Source organism: Nerophis ophidion, linkage group LG05 (assembly GCF_033978795.1).
Source record: "Nerophis ophidion isolate RoL-2023_Sa linkage group LG05, RoL_Noph_v1.0, whole genome shotgun sequence".
Taxonomy (NCBI): Eukaryota; Metazoa; Chordata; class Actinopteri; order Syngnathiformes; family Syngnathidae; genus Nerophis; species Nerophis ophidion.
This window is the reverse complement of record NC_084615.1, coordinates 37,500,939-37,517,795: the sequence shown is the minus strand read 5'-3', so window position 1 is coordinate 37,517,795 and position 16,857 is coordinate 37,500,939. Positions and strand designations below refer to the sequence as shown.

Sequence of the window (16,857 nt, the reverse complement as noted above, 5' to 3'; positions counted from 1 at the left end):
TTCATTGATTCATTCAGTTGTATTCATTAATTTACTTTTATAATTCTGATATGAACATTTATCTTAAAAAAAATTACAACTTAATAGTATGTTGTTGTAGCATGCATGCTGCAATGTGTAGACGTGCAGTTTGCTAACCAGTTTTAATAAACTAGATTAATAATTCACTAAATATTGTTGGACCTGAACATTGTCGGACAACAAGGAAGTAATTTAAAAATCTCACTAAACATTAACTTCACGCCAACAAAGCAACTGCAAATGCCAAATTATAAATGACAGCAAAATATTTGGCTTACAACAGTCATTTGACAATAAAAATGAAACACAAGCGACGATGGAGAAGTGTTCATAATGTGTACACAACTAGTCTGCTTCAAAGTTAGGGCGATTCACAGCAATCGATTTATAAAATGACTATAAAAAAGCCTTAAAACCCTTTTTCTATTCAACTAAATTAACCAAAGAATCAGTTGGCTTCAGTTTCTTGAAGCAATTTGACAAAGTGGTTCGGATTCACTTAATCTGGCTCTGATAGCAGAGGTAGGTGCACTACAAAAATACCTGCATCTGCTTTCAAATGATTTCACAATAAGAACACAAGAAGGAACTCCTTTCATTCTGGTCAGCGTTAGATTGTGTTAAAGGGACTTTATGTGACAAATTATAAAGTGAACCCAACTGAGACTAGTGTGGGTTTTATTGCTGTGGGTGTCAAAAGTACGGCCCACGAACAGGTTTTATCCGGCTCGCGGAATGAGTTTGCTAAGTATGAAATTGAGCTAAAAAATTTTAATGAAAGAAACCGCTGTTCTAAATGTGTTTACTAGATGTCACAATAGCAATTATTTGAATCTATGTAGATGATGCTACATATGTCAAATAAATAAGCCACATGATGTTAGTGCACCAGTCGAGGAAAATTGACAAACTACATAAATAACATCCCGTGATTTGATTTTGATAATATTTCTTTATCCTGATAGATTGGAAATTAACACCAATGAGTTGACTGATGAACATTATCACGTAATTTATTCATAAAGTATAAAAAAACGACAAATAAAGATAGAATACTATGAAACATGTTAGCGTAAAAAAAAAACACATTATGATTTGTACATTTTCAGAATGTGCTTGTTCTATTTTTAAACAAAGAAAACAATCTGAAGTTGTCTTTATTTTCAAGTTATCGTGCTGTGATTTTACCAGTCCAGCCCACTTGGGAGTAGATTTTTCTCCATGTGGCCCCAGATCTAATATTAGTTTGACACCCCTGGCTTAATGCATGTCCTTAAAGTGGAACATGCGCAATGTGAACAGGAAGGGGGTCCAGGTTCACTTATAGCCTCGTATAAATATTGTTTGAAACTGAGGCCCCATGAGACTTGAAGTTGACCAGAAAGGGTACAAGATCTTATTTCGAACAAGGTGGGCACTACAGGAACTGAGACCACTTTATTTTGGTTCTGTTTATGTGTTAAATGAGAACTCATCACAGACAAACTGCATTTACAAGAGCTGCCACTGTATGGCAGATGTGTTCCAGTGGTCTGTTCTTCATACATACACTTGGGGCTTCCATAGGCAAGCGCCTTCTATATGTACACCAATAGGTGCTATTCATGTTTGCTCATGTTTCAAGTCTTTATCACGTTTCTAAAATGCCTTTTAATGTTTTGTTGCAAATTATGCCTTCCGCCCGATTGTAGCTGAGATAGGCTCCAGCACCCCCCGCCACCCCGAAAGGGATAAGCGGTAGGAAATGGATGGATTGATTATGTAGGGAAAAAAATGCATGAAACTGTTATGTACAGTTGTGTTATAACTAATTAAACAAATGAATGAACTGATTTTCTTGTTGGAGACATGTCTATAAAGTGAAAATCAGTTTGAATATGTACTCAGTATTTGAGTTTAACAGTGGAGAATGTCAAAGAGATTGAACCTAGATTTAAAAAAAAAAAAAAGTTTATTAAAGCACATTGCAGATATTGTTTTTCAAGTAGTGTAATTCAAAGCATTACGGAATGGGAACTAAACAAATAAGTCTCAACTACAGTATCTTAATTGAGATTGTACTGATGAAAAACTGAATTGCAGTAGGTTAAACTCCAAACATTACAATTAATTAACTGTTACATATAGGCTGATTATTTGAACAAACTAAAACTCAGTGAGGTAGCACGGTGGGGCAGGGGGTTGTGCATCTGCCTCACAATACGAAGGTCCTGAGTAGCTGGGGTCAATCCCGGTCTCTTGATCTTTCTGTGTGGAGTTTGCATGTTCTCCCTGTGAATGTGTGGGTTCCCTCCGGGTACTCCGGCCTCGATCCTCCCACCTCCAAAGACATGCACCTGGGGATTGGTTGGCAACACTAAAGTGTGGGAACGTGAGTGTGAATGTTGTCCATCTATCTGTGTTGGCCCTGCGATGAGATGGCGATTTGTCCATTGTGTACTCCGCCTTCCGCCCGAATGTAGCTGAGATAGGCACAGTGACCCCAAAAGGGACAGGCGATAGTAAATGGAAGGATGGATGGAAAACTCAGTGAGCTCACACAGATAACTACATTAAAATGCATTAGAAAAGGAACCGTACCACTGGACAGTGACAACAAAAAAAGACACTGTAAAATAAATAAAACCTGAAATAAAAATCAAAACTGGCCAGGATTGATGATAATATTTGAGTGTGGCCTTAATATAGTCATGTGGATTGAAAACAAAAAATACTTTATATCAGTGGTTCTCAAATGGGGGTACGCGTACCCCAGGGGGTACTTGAAGGTATGCCAAGGGGTATGTGAGATTTTTTTTAAATATTCTAAAAATAGCAACAATTCAAAAATCCTTTATATAAATATTTATTGAATAATACGCCAACAAAATATGAATGTAAGTTTGTTCATAAACTGTGAAAAGAAATGCAACAATGCAATATTCAGTGTTGACAGCTAGATTTTTTTGTGGACATGTTCCATAAATATTGATGGTAAACATTTATTTTTTTGTGAAGAAATGTTTAGAATTATGTTCATGAATCCAGATGGATCTATTACAATCCCCAAAGAGGGCACTTTAAGTTGATGATTACTTCTGTGTAGAAATCTTTATTTATAATTGAATCCCTTGTTTATTTTTCAACAAGTTTTATATATTTTTTTCCCAAATAGTTTAAGAAAGACCACTACGAATGAAGTTAAAAAGTTAAAGTTAAAATAAGCAATATTTTGAACTGTTATACAATACAATAAAGATTTAGTTATTTTTATATCTTTTTTTTTCCAAATAGTTCAAGAAAGACCACTACAATTGAGCAATATTTTGCACTGTTATACAATTTAATAAATCAGAAACTGATGACATAGTGCTGTATTTTACTTCTTTATCTCTTTTTTCCAACCAAAAATGCTTTGCTCTGATTAGGGGGTACTTGAATTAAAAAAATGTTCACAGGGGTACATCACTGAAAAAAGGTTGACAACCACAGCTTTATATCATGATTAAATGATACTGTACACGTTTGGACACATTTTTTAATTCAATAACAAGAGAACATTTCTCCTTATTTATGTTTTAGGCACAATACCAATGTGAGCAATTTGAGCAAAATGCGCAACTGCATTTTGCAAATTTGTATAATGCGCAATCTTTTTGCAAATTGCCTCCAGCTATATATTTGAAATATGTGCTGTGCACATTTTGTAAATCAGTGGGCGCAAATACATGTTTTTGGTGTCAAAATAATTTATTAAATACTTATGTAAATCTACTCATTTAGTAGTCGAGACAATATTACTGAGTATTGCCCTCAAATCAGTCCAACCCTAACCTTAACCACTATACAGTGTACATCCACGACTAAACTACTGACTAAACTACTTTCATCAACTTGGTTTACTATTTATAAAATATAATGTAGGGTTACTGACTAAACCAGGGGTAGGGAACCTATGGCTCTAGAGCCAGATGTGGCTCTTTTGATGACTGCATCTTGCTCTCAGACAAATCTTAGCTGACATTGCTTAACGCGATAATTATGAATAATTTCGCTGGTAATCCCAGTGCTAAAAATAATGTGCAAAATATAAGACATTCTCATGCATTTATATCCATCCATCCTTTTTCTACCGCACCTGTTCAAGAAGTCGCATTAATGGTAAGAAGTATTTTATGTCACGATGGGGGGGTTGCAGCTTGCTGCGGGGTCGTTCTCCCAGGAAGGCAGACGGACTACTCGGGACATGGCATTTAGGTAAAAAAAATTATTTAATTTTAATAAAAAAATATACAAACAAAAATCGCTCACAGCGGAGGCACAACTTGGGCTAAAGAACAAAGCTAACGCATAAACAGACTAAGAACATAAATCAAACAAAACTTACTTGGCATGGCATGAAACTATGGCAAGGCATGACACAAGTCAGCACAGGGCGACTGACTGGCAAAGACGAGCTTAAATACTGCCTCTGATTAGTGCTCGGGAAGCAGGTGAGCGAGTATTTTGTCCACCAGAGACAGGTGGACAAAATGAGTAACCAAGGAAACCAGACAAGGGAGTGGAAAAAAACAGGAACTTAAAGAGTCCAAAGGACAAACAGCACATGGCCAAACAAAAACATGATCAACAGACATGACATTTTATTTATTATTGGTTAGCTTCAGAATAACAATGTTATTAAAAAGAATAACAGACTTATTATACTCTAAAAATGTTGGTCTTGCTTAAAAATGCACGCATTTAGTTGTATTCAGTGTTAAAAAATATTATATGACTCTCACAGAAACACATTTTTTAATATTTGGCTTTCATGACTCTCAGCCAAAAAGGTTCCCGACCCCTGGACTAAACCATCCACAAAATCTCGTCTTAAATCTCGTCTTGCGATATGCAAATTGCTTGGGCATAATAGAAATGACGTATAATTTGGAAAGTGCGCGAGATTGGTGAAATGCTTACAAACACTTGTTACTAATAGTGATAGTGCAAATACGTGTAAGTGAGTGGGGGAAATTTCCTTCTTTCTACTCAAATTGTACATATTAAAAAATAATTTGAAAAAGACAAAACATGTTTTAATGTGTATGTACATGCCATACAAACGTTAAAGACTAAGTTTCTATTTTTGTTCCCGTCGACTTTGACTAGCGGAACCTTGTTTAACCCGTCGTGGTTCTCACCCGAAGTCTTTTCACGTTACTCTGCTATCTCCATTAAAAAACACTTCTGTGAACGAAAGTAACGGCAATTTAAAGTGTTCTCGTCTACCTCGTCTCATCCGGAATGGCTGGAAACTTCTGGCAGAGTTCTCACTAGTAGGTTTTAAGTAAAATCATTCGACGCGGTTGTATTTTAGGGCCATAACTGCAGTCGTTTAACGCGGCCCTACGTTAGCATTGCAGGCGCTAGCTGCCACTCTCGAACACTTAGTGCCAAACAATGCTATTTTCTGAGTAAAATATCACCCGTTTGGTTACAAAAGACTACTTTAAAACCTGCATATTGGTGCGTTTTTAACCTATTTGAATTGGTCACTTCGGCTGCGTTGTGTTGTGTCACTTGCTATTACTGACTGCCAATAAGTAACTGTCTGAAGTGGAAATATCCGGTTGATAAAAATCTTCTCCAGTCTGCAGTGGGTGCTGGACAAGCAGGACCTCATCAAAGAACGACAGAAGGACTTGGGCAAGTCCCTCTCTGAAGAAGAATACTGGAAGCTGCAGATCTTCTTTGCCAATGGTATTACATATTGTGTCATAGTATTTGCTACTCTGCAAAAACTGAAATCTAAGTAAGATGAAATATCTCAAATAAGGGTGATATTTGTTAATTTTCTGTCTGAGAAGACAATTTTTCTCACTAAGCAGATTTTATGTTAAGAGTATTTTACTTGTTTTAAGGGTTTTGCTCCTAAATTATCTCAGTAAGATATACAGATAGATAGTACTTTATTGATTCCTTCAGGAGAGTTCCCTCAGGAAAATTAAAATTCCAGCAGCAGTGTACAGAGTTGAGATCGAATTTAAAAAGTAAATAATGGGGGTATAAATGGAAACAAAATAGGAAAATATTACAATAACAATAAAAATAAAAAACAACAATGTGAATATAAGTACAATATTTCAACTTAATTACCCCATGTGCCTCACATTACGAAGGTCCTGAGTTGTCCTGGGTTCAATCCCGGGCTCGCGATCTTTCTGTGTGGAGTTTGCATGTTCTCTCCGTGAATGCATGGGTACCCTCCAGGTACTCTGGCTTCCTCCCACCGCCAAAGACTTGCACCTGGGGGATAGGTTGATTGGCAACACTAAATTGGCCGTAGTGTGTGAATGTGAGTGTGAATGTTGCCCTGTGAGGAGGTGGTGACTTGTCCAGGGTGTACACCGCCTTCCGCCCAAATGCAGCTGGAATAGGCACCAGCAACCCCCACGACCCCGAACGGGACAAGCGGTAGAAAAATGGATGGATGGATGGATATAAACAAAGGAAACAAGTCAGTCGTGACCATGTTATAAATAAGTATTACCCTGTTACTGTTTTGCATCCCCTGTCATCCTAGTACCCCCCCCTCTTCCCCAGAGAGGAGTTGTACAGTCTATTGGCGTGTGGGACAAAGGATTTTTTTAGTCTATTTGTCCTGCACTATTTGTCCTGCACTTGGGTTGAAGCAGTCCAGCACTGAACAGGCTCCTCTGGCTACTTTTTACAACAAGCTACTACAGCTTGTTGCTGAGATGTTATGACCTATATTGAGTAAATCATGCTTGAAACTAGAAAGCAACTGTTGCAAAGTTGTGTCATCTACACTCACAAGTATAAAACTACTTTTTTAAAGTAATCATTTCTTATTTCAAGCATGAAATAAAAAATCATGATTTTGACACAATTGTTTCTCATAATTAAAACTGATGACAGCCAAATGGACTTTGCTGTTTTATTTTCAATGAAACCATAGAAAATACGTACTCATTACTAAATGTTGGCACAGTACAGTAAACTGACAGTTAATATTTAAACAATTAACATTTCTAACAATTTTGAACAGAAAAGGTTTATGCACATTCAGATAAATTCTTCAAAATTACAATTAAAAGCATTTTGGCCGGGGGGCTGGGCTGTATAAATGTGCACTAATTGACTGAAAGAGCACGCACTTGGCGCGATGATGTCATGTTATCGATGGAAAAATGCATTTTTAGACGGCTAGGAGACCCCGAGAGTAACACGATGTTGCCTTGTTGCCTTTCCATTAAGAACAATAAATTAGTTTATAGTATAAGTTTGCTGGTTTCAAGAAATGCTATGCCGAGCGCTTATCATTATGTCAAGATAATGGCACTTGCATATACTTAATTTAAGAACGTTTTTCAACATATTGAGCAAAAGGGTCTCATATTTTTTTTTCTAGCAAGAAAAGTGCACTTGTTATTAGTGAGAATATACTTATTTTAAGGTATTTTTGGGTTCATTGAGGTTAGCTAATTTTTCTTTTTTTTTATAAAGTGTTTACAAGCCAAATTTTCTTGTTCTATTGGCAGATAATTTTGTTTAGTTTAAATAAAATACCCCTAATTTTTTTATTTTTTTTCCTTGTTTTTGAACACTGACTTTTTGCAGTGTAGATAAATGTTCAAGTGTGTGTTCTTTTCCTCTGTCAGTCATTCAGGCTTTGGGGGAACATTTGAAACTAAGACAACAGGTTATTGCTACTGCGACAGTCTACTTCAAACGTTTCTATGCAAGGTAAATCACATTTAATCTCAACATCCACATGCAAAACCTCAGATACCAGGCATTGTCACCTTTCTCCTCTTGCAGATATTCATTAAAAAGTATAGACCCAGTTCTCATGGCTCCGACCTGTGTTTTCTTAGCTTCTAAAGTGGAGGTAAGGACTATTTCCATTTATCAATTGTGCTGCAGTAGGAATATTTAGGGCCATGCTGCAATGTAATAAACAGTGAAATGACAACAAAGGTAATCAAAACAGGTATGCATTTATACTTGGAGGTTTTTTTAATCACGTATATGTATGAATTATTTCCCTCATGATATAAAACTTTTTTTTGAGCTTAAGCTTTTTTTTCTTATGATTACATTTTTTTTTCGGAAATGTAACACATTTCCTTTCTAAAGTTTTACTCTATTGAAATACGGAGAAAATGGATTCTTGTAATTTTTTTCTCCCACATATAAAAATATATATTCATAATTTTAATGATTATTTGGTCATAGGGCAGCATGGTGGCCTCTCAATACGAAGGTCCTGAGTTCCATCCCGGGCATGGGATCTTTCTGTGTGGACTTTGCATGTTCTCCCCATGACTGCGTGGGTTCTCTCCGGGTACTCCGGCTTCCTCCCACCTCCAAAAACATGCACCTTGGGATAGGTTGATTGGCAACACTAAATTGGCCGTAGTGTGTGAATGTGAGTGTGAATGTAGAGAGCGACTTGTCCAGGTTGTACCCCGCCTACCGCCCGAATGTAGCTGAGATAGGCCCGAAAGGGACTAGCGGTAGAAAATTGATGGATGGGTGGATAGTTGGTCATAAATGTTGATGTTTTTTTCACTTCGTCTTCATTCTTATAATACAACTTCCATCCATCCATTTTCTACCACTAGTCCAATATTTCACATAAAAAGTTTCTCATATATTTTAAATGATACATTAAGTGCAATTTTATTGTACTAAAATTGTTCTAATTTGTTCTCAATTGTATTATTTCTAAAATGTTATTCTTTAATGCAACTTTAAGCTTTATTATTTTGCCTTACACATTGTTTTTCCTTGTCAGGGTGACTGTAATGCTTCTTAGTAGTCAAAGTTGTTACCACTAAAAAAGTAAATTTTTCCCAGGAATTTGGAGTGGTTTCCAACACCAGGCTGATATCTGCAGCCACATCTGTGTGTAAGTTAACACATCATCAAAGCATCTCAATTTACTGAGTGGAAATTTTAAAAGACATTGGTAATTTATTTTTTCCCCCCCTCAAATTAGTAAAAACCAGATTTTCATATGCCTTTCCAAAGGAGTTCCCATACAGAATGAATCATGTAAGTAACGTAATCAACATTGAATTGAATGTCAATTATACCACTAACACAACATATCCCCGTGTGTGTCAGTGTGAGGTTTTGAAGGATCAATTTTATTTATCAAGCCATCATCTCCATAGCTGCTCAGTTGGAGATGTTGCCTGTCCAGCAAATGTTTCTTTAGTCTGTGTACATGAAGTAACAAGAGGAGGAAGTGAATTAGCACAGTTCTATTATATTTCAGTTGCATTTGTTTTAAAAGTGATAAGGTAGGGTCTGTGACCTCAGTCATAATTCTACTGCGGAAACACACATTTTTATTATATACAGATGTAATATACGCAATCATTTAATGTAATTAAGTTTTAATTTGTTTTGGATATACATTTTTAAGTTTTCAAAATACAAAAAAATAAACAAGGCAGAATTTCTTCACAATGACAACTTAATTCCAATAATATTAAATTCTTCTCAAATTGGACAATAAACAAAAGAAAGTGGCGCTAGGAGCACACTACTGTAGACTATGGCTTGGATTGAGGCTTAGAGCAAAACCATTTTAATTTTTTAATGCAGAAATGAAAGCTAATTGAATGGGTCCAGCCTTAATCCTGTTGCTAGTAAAGAAACATAGCATCCACACACAAGGAGCTAATGTTACAAACATACTGTTATTAGCTTTGCCAGGCGGCAGGAAGCACTCTCTTTTTGCCAATTTGTGGATCATTAGTAATTGAAGCTTTTATAACAGGATGTTTACATCTGCAGCGTGTTTAGGTAGAAACTACTAAATATTAAATATCCATTCAATATAATTAACCCATTTTAACTTTCTGTACTATGTAAAACAGCATTAAAGATGTATTTTTTCCAATGTTTTGGTAGATATTAGAGTGTGAATTCTACCTTCTGGAGTTGATGGTGAGTTACAGTACATGTCGTTGTTTTACTTTACGGTTGCTGAGTTGTCTTGTTTCTTCCAGGACTGCTGTCTGATTGTGTACCATCCTTATAGACCACTGCTGCAGTACGTGCAGGACATGGGACAGGAGGACATGCTGCTGCCACTGGCCTGGTGCATGTTTTTATCAATCGATCAATGTTTACTTATATAGCCCTAAATCACTAGTGTCTCAAAGGGCTGCACAAACCACAACACAAACCACTACGACATCCTCTGTAGGCCCACATAAGGGCAAGGAAAACTCACACCCAGTGGGACGTCGGTGACAATGATGACCCAGTGGGACGTCGGTGACAATGATGACTATGAGAACCTTGGAGAGGACGAAAACATTGGATGTCGATCGGGTCTAACATGATACTGTGAAAGTTCAATCCATAGTGGATCCAACACTGCCGCGATAGTCCAGTCCAAAGCGGATCCAACACAGCACCGAGAGTCCCGTCCACAGCGGAGCCAGCAGGAAACCATCCCAAGCGGAGGTGGATCAGCAGCGCAGAGATGTCCCAAGCCGATACACAGGCAAGCAGTCCATCCTGGGTCCCGACTCTGGACGAGCGGTCCATCCTAGGTCCCGACTCTGGACAGCCAGTACGTCATCCATGGCCATCGGACCGGACCCCCTCCACAAGGGAGAGTGGAACATGGGAGTAAAAGAAAAGAAACGGCAGATCAACTGGTCTAAAAAGGGAGTCTAATTAAAGGCTACTGAGGTGGCATCTCGAACTGTTACCGGGAGGGCATTCCAGAGTACTGGAGCCCGAATGGAAAACGCTCTATAGCCCACAAACTTTGGGCTTTGGGAATCACTAATAAGCCGGAGTCCTTTGAACGCAGATTTCTTGCCGGGACATATGGTACAACACAATCGGCAAGATAGGCTGGAGCTAGACCGTGTAGTATTTGATACGTAAGTAGTAAAACCTTAAAGTCACATCTTAAGTGCACAGGAAGCCAGTGCAGGTGAGCCAGTATAGGCGTAATGTGATCAAACTTTCTTGTTCTTGTCAAAAGTCTTTTGAAAAAAGTTTTTACCCCTGTATACTTCCACAACATTGTCTTCTCTGCATCACACGGTGTGTGTGTTTCAGGCGCATCGTTAATGACACCTACAGGACCGACCTGTGTCTTCTCTACCCTCCCTTCATGATCGCCCTGGGTATGATTTGTGGCCTCAGTACAACTACTTTGTGTTGCAATAATTATTGTTGTCCTCCCTCAGCATGTCTACATGTTGCCTGTGTGGTCCAGCAGAAGGATGCCAGGAACTGGTTTGCTGAGCTTTCTGTGGACATGGATAAAGTAAGACAAACTGCATGCAGACACAGAATGAACATGTATTATACATCATGTCATGGTATAAATATTTAAACTAAAAACCAAAGGACGTAGTGTCGGAGCCACACACTCACTTGCTATTGATACGGTTTATGAATCATAATTGTTGTGTGGTTTCTGTTACATGAAGCAGCAGTAATTTTATGAGACAATATTAACTTTATTATGAATGCTTGCATAAAGTACATGATGCTAAAAATATTTATTGTAGTTTAACGGTTAATAGGTACCACAGTAGTGTTGGAAGACACAATACCATTAATTTGCTTTTAGATTTTTCTAGTTTACAGTCAATTTACAGCATATCAATTATATCAACAGTTTTAAAAGTTTAACTAAGAATAATTTTATTTATGAATAAACACTAACAATCAATAGTAATATTGCGCCGGTCTTTTAGGAGTGTCAGTGCAAGTAGACAAAAACATTCCAGAGGAATTGGGATATTGGAAAGTTGTTACATGATTACTATTGTTTTCTATCATTGTGTATTGCATTTTTGATTTGGTTTGGTTTGAACCAATGCAGACCTAATCCAGTATGAAGTGCCAAATTTCCGGTTGTCTCCCAAAACAGACACTTGTTCAACCATCTACCAGGGAGTTAAGAGACGCAACACCAGACTGTTAATTTTTATTTTTAAGCCACCACCAATCTAAATAATGCACCAAAATATAGGATATGTGCAGTACACTTGATTTTTTTTTTAAATACAGAAATGGCTTATTTTATAATAACTGCATAGTTTAAGCATTGTGTTCTTGGCATGCATGGGTGTATAGTGTTTGTCACAGATTGCCAATATAATTCGCAAGAGGTTGATGGGGGTGTGGTCAATATGACATCACAGTTTGCATAATCGCTGATGATACATATTTTCTTTAAAAAGGATGAAAAAAATGTGTGTGTGTATATGTATGTATGTATGTATATATATATATATATATATATATATATATTTAATGATTTATATATATATGTGTGTTTTTAGTAGTTAGTGTTAACGTATTTAGTGCTGTCAGTGTTTGGTTGATTGATTGAAACTTTTATCAGTAGATTGCACAGTACAGTACATATTCTGTACAATTGACCACTAAATGGTAACACCCAAATAAGTTTTTTAACTTGTTTAAGTTGGGCTCCACGTAAATCAATTCATCGTACAAATATATACTATCAGCACAATACAGTCATCACACAAGTTAATCATCAGATTATATACATTGAATTGTTTACATTATTTACAATCCGGAGGGTGGGATGTGGCGGGAGGAGGTGGTTAGGTTTGGTTGATATCAGCACTTCAGGCATCAACAACTGCATCATCTGAGAAATGAACATTGAAACATTGTAGGTCTGACTTTGTAGGATATATGCAGCAAGTACTTGACATAGACAGATCAAAAAGAATAATAAGTACATTAATTTGATTATTTACAATCCGGGGAGGTGGGATGTGGAGGGGGAGGGTGTTAGTTTAGGTTTGAAGTTGCCTGGAGATGTTCTTTTAGTGCGGTTTTGAAGTGGGGTAGAGATGCACTTTCTTTTACACCTGTTGGGAGTGCATTCCACAGTGATGTGGCATAGAAGGAGAATGGGTTAAGACCTTTCTTAGATCGGAATTTGCGTTTAACGTGGTTTGTGGAGCTCCCCCTGGTGTTGTGGTTATGGCGATCATTTGAGGAAGTAGTTTGATATGTACTTCGGTATCAGGGAGGTGTCGCGGATTTTATAGACTAGGCTCAGTGCAAGTTGTTTTACTCTGTCCTCCACCCTGAGCCAGCCCACTTAGGAGAAGTGGGTAGGAGTGTGGTGTGGTGTCGGAGCTGATTATTTTGCTCCGTGCGCGCTCTAAAAGATAGAAGTAAATCGTGACCTGAGACGCCAGTTTCGCTAAAGTAGCAAACACGCACGGAGCAGGCATCTTGTCAGTGCAGAAGATAACTAAAGTAAGTGTAAGACAGTTCAAATAGAAGTGTTCTGTTGTTTATGGTTGCAATAAGTGCAATATTTATGTGACTGTTTTTGTTTCGTCACTGAGTGCTGTTGGTTCGAGTTCAAGCACACTTTGTCATTCAATCAGAATATTATACTGTACATCCAGTTTGCACCCATCCGTAGGAGAAAAGAGGTATGTGGCAAATTGAAACTATTAGTGGCGTGTCATTTATATACACTTCAATGAGCTATGAATGTTTGTGATGCTTTTATTGAATGACAAATTAACACAATAGCATACAGGCAATAACCTGACTGAGAGATCTCCTTCATAAATGAAGGAAAATTGCCAGTCATATTGGTGAAACAAATCTATCACCTCTCTTTTTGTCACCGTAGTTTTCATAGTGATGAATGTTGGAGACCTCATGCTCTATTATAAAGCTGCACACTGTTGTGTTTTAAGTTAAGCAAGACAGACTCCTGTTAAAGAAATATGTACATTTTTATTCTGTTAAGTGAAGCAGAAAATATGTATATTTAAGACAATAAAAATAAAAATGTTCATCTAATTTTTACTATACTTACTGATACCAAGTTTTGTGCAAATCAATGGCTTGCAGTTCAGTAAAACATTTACAAAATTTTCCCCTCTGACATTCTGACTACAAAAACTGCATTTGTATACAAATATTAGGGTATTTTCTTGCGCAAATTTTATTCATGCAAGCAAATAATGACCTGTGATTAATAACAGATCTAAAGTGGGATTAATCAGATTAAAAAAATTATCACTACACACTCTTAATATTTTTCTTATTATTTCGCTCTATGTTTCAATATGTGGGTTGCAATCAAGTGACCGAGAGGCGACAATATAAGCCCCATTAGGCTCCTGATTATTTACCTGAATCTGTGCAAATTTAAGCGTATTTTGAAAGGTTTAAAGGCAAATAAAAATGTGGTCATGAAAAAACATTTTAATATGGATGGAGTGTATTTTTACACTCTGAAGAAAAATATTTTTTTTAAAGATATAAGCCATTTATCATGACCAAGAGACTACTGCTACCTTACTTCACTTCACACTCTTAGTATTTAGAAAAGAGAAGATTGAAGGCAGATCATGTCTCAACATCTGAGGGGTTCACGGATTAAGCATTAATCCGTGAGGGCCAAATGTTTTATTCGTGCACATGACATAATGAGTTCCATGCTGCTGTGATCATGGCACTAATTAGAAAAAGGATGTGTTTGTTTGAAGTTTATTTCCTGCTAAAAATCCATCCATCCATCCATTTTCTACCACTTATTCCCTTTTGGGGTCACGGGGGGCGCTGGCGCCTATCTCAGCTACAATCGGGCGGAAGGTGGCGTACACCCTGGACAAGTCGCCACCTCATCGCAAGGCCAGGCCAAAACAGATAGACAGACAACATTCACACTCATTTAGTGTTGCCAATCAACCTATCCCCAGGTGCGTGTCTGTGGAAGTGGGAGGAAGCCAGAGTATCCGGAGGGAACCCACGCATTCACAGGAGGAGCATGCAAACTCCACACAGAAAGATTGGGATTGAACCCAAGACTGCAGGACCTTCGTATTGTGAGGCAGACACACTAACCCCTCTGCCACCGTGAAGCCCCCCTGCTACAAAGATTAGTCTTATTTACAATTCATGTCTGCATCGGTTTTTATGATGTGAAGTTCATATTTCGTCTAATTATTAAGGCTCCTGCACCACACACTGTGTGCATGCGGACTAACTACGGAAACATGTTGCTCAAACTCTTGATTTTAAAACCAATAATGTAGTCTGATTTGTGGAACATGATTGCAGGAGATGGAAGCACGTTACCTAACCGTATTGCAAAATCTTAAGCAAAAGTTAAACAATTTTTACACTTGTGGCGGCCTCAAATTCATCAACTAAATTAATTTGTGGGAAACACTATTGAAGTATGTTAAGTATAAATTAAATACTTATTTTCTTAAAACCTATTGATTTTATATGTTGTGTATGGGTTTCACTTTGTGTTTTAAACAACATTTTGCTGAATATTACTCACAATGACAATAAAAGGAATCTATCGAAAAACAAATTATGCTAAATTATGTCTGTAGTGATTCAAATTAAAAATGTTATAACAAATGATGGTAAAAAGTAGTAATCATGTAGTGAACAATTTTAAATTCCCTTGAGGGTTGTCTCGCCACTCACACTTGACATTTCCTAACAAACAGCACAAAGTTAGCATTGTTTTTTTAGTTCCTTTCCTAATGAGGGTAAATCATCTCAAAGTAATGTGTATATAAATAGCCTTAATCTAATCGTCTCAATATTTCTTGCATCATGTACAAACCCTTTAAGTGCATAGATGTTAAGTTGACATTAACGACATGGCAAAACAAACACTTTAGATACTGGAGATCATCCGCGTCATCCTCAAGCTTTACGAACAGTGGAAGAACTTTGACGACAGGAAGGAGATCGCTGCCGTGCTCAACAAGATGCCCAAACCCAAACCGCCACCAAACAGGTTGGAAAAAAAAGTTACCTTTTCTTGTGAATATATCAAAATGCTCATTTTGCTTCTGTTTGCAGTGAAAATGACCAGAGCTCCAACGGTAACCAAAGCAACTCTTACAGCCAATCCTAGCGCTGAGAGCAGCACGTTTGTGACATCACACATTAAATCGACCCCATTCCTCCTCTAAGAAAGTAAAGGTGCGCTGCACTCTCTTAATCAGACAGATGGATAATGATGGCAGGGAGGGGGGTCTGCATTAGATGATCCTGGCATCCTTGAATACCCGAGAGGACTCATTTCAAACTTGATTTCCATTGTGTGCGTGTGTGTGTGGTGAGAAGTGGTGTATTCCTCAGGAACTGCAGTAGTCATGTCCACTTACAATAACAATGTGATGCTGTGCTCTGTCAAGACATGAATTGACTTGTTAACACCCCTCTTTTGTAAATATATTAATTTCTTTAAAATTCTCCCCGTGCTTCTTTATTTTAGTGATTACCTGCTGCCTCTTACATATATTTTTAAATGTTATTTTTATGTTTGGCCTCTACTTATTTAATCAAAAAATCGTGGTGTAACACCTGTGCACAAATGTGTAAATGTGAACGTGTGTGTTTGTACCAATAACAAGGTACTTGAAAGCCTTACAAAATAAAAGCTGCTGACAGAACACATGTTCCATTTTGGGCAAAACTATGAAATGTATTTTTAGTGGACTATTTTGTTGCAGTGTATGTGCAGAGAAAGTGTCTCCATGGCTTAAAAAATGATTAAGCAATTAATGTGCTTCAAATAACCAGGGTGATGTGAAGGGCTTCCATTTTTGATTAAGCGCTGCTTTCTGGCATGTTTCCCCCATCTGCTATATGACTGTTCACTTTTAGTCTAAGATGAGGAAAAAAAGGGCTTTTTCCCGTCACCGCGACAGACGATTCCTATATCACCTGAAAACTGTTTTGTCTACTTGAATATACCGTAAATAAAAATATGGTGTAAAAAAAAAACCTTACAAGTTCCGGTTCTATTTTTCTGTAATGTTCATA

At 37.3% G+C, this 16,857-nt stretch overlaps 1 protein-coding gene across 1 annotated transcript; it reads left to right on the top strand.

Moving 5' to 3' along the window:
* The first annotated feature begins 5,009 nt into the window (after window positions 1-5,009).
* On the top strand, window positions 5,010-16,517 carry ccnc (cyclin C). Its single transcript, XM_061900772.1, has 12 exons — window positions 5,010-5,318; window positions 5,633-5,742; window positions 7,665-7,749; window positions 7,825-7,894; window positions 8,866-8,917; window positions 9,008-9,063; window positions 9,931-9,966; window positions 10,029-10,120; window positions 11,101-11,168; window positions 11,232-11,311; window positions 15,705-15,823; window positions 15,889-16,517. The coding sequence occupies exons 1-12, from the start codon at window positions 5,287-5,289 to the stop codon at window positions 15,941-15,943; spliced, it is 855 nt and encodes a 284-aa protein (XP_061756756.1). The 5' UTR covers window positions 5,010-5,286; the 3' UTR covers window positions 15,944-16,517.
* Window positions 16,518-16,857: the final 340 nt, after the last annotated feature.

What these genes read in the sequence shown, in the direction of transcription:
- ccnc (XM_061900772.1), top strand. Translation starts at nt 5,287, where the DNA reads ATGGCTGGAAACTTCTGGCAGAGTTCTCACTA. An exon ending in TCTTAGCTTCTAAAGTGGAG is followed by an intron (nt 7,895 to 8,865) that starts GTAAGGACTATT and finishes AATTTTTCCCAG; the next exon opens with GAATTTGGAGTGGTTTCCAA. An exon ending in CCCAAACCGCCACCAAACAG is followed by an intron (nt 15,824 to 15,888) that starts GTTGGAAAAAAA and finishes TTCTGTTTGCAG; the next exon opens with TGAAAATGACCAGAGCTCCA.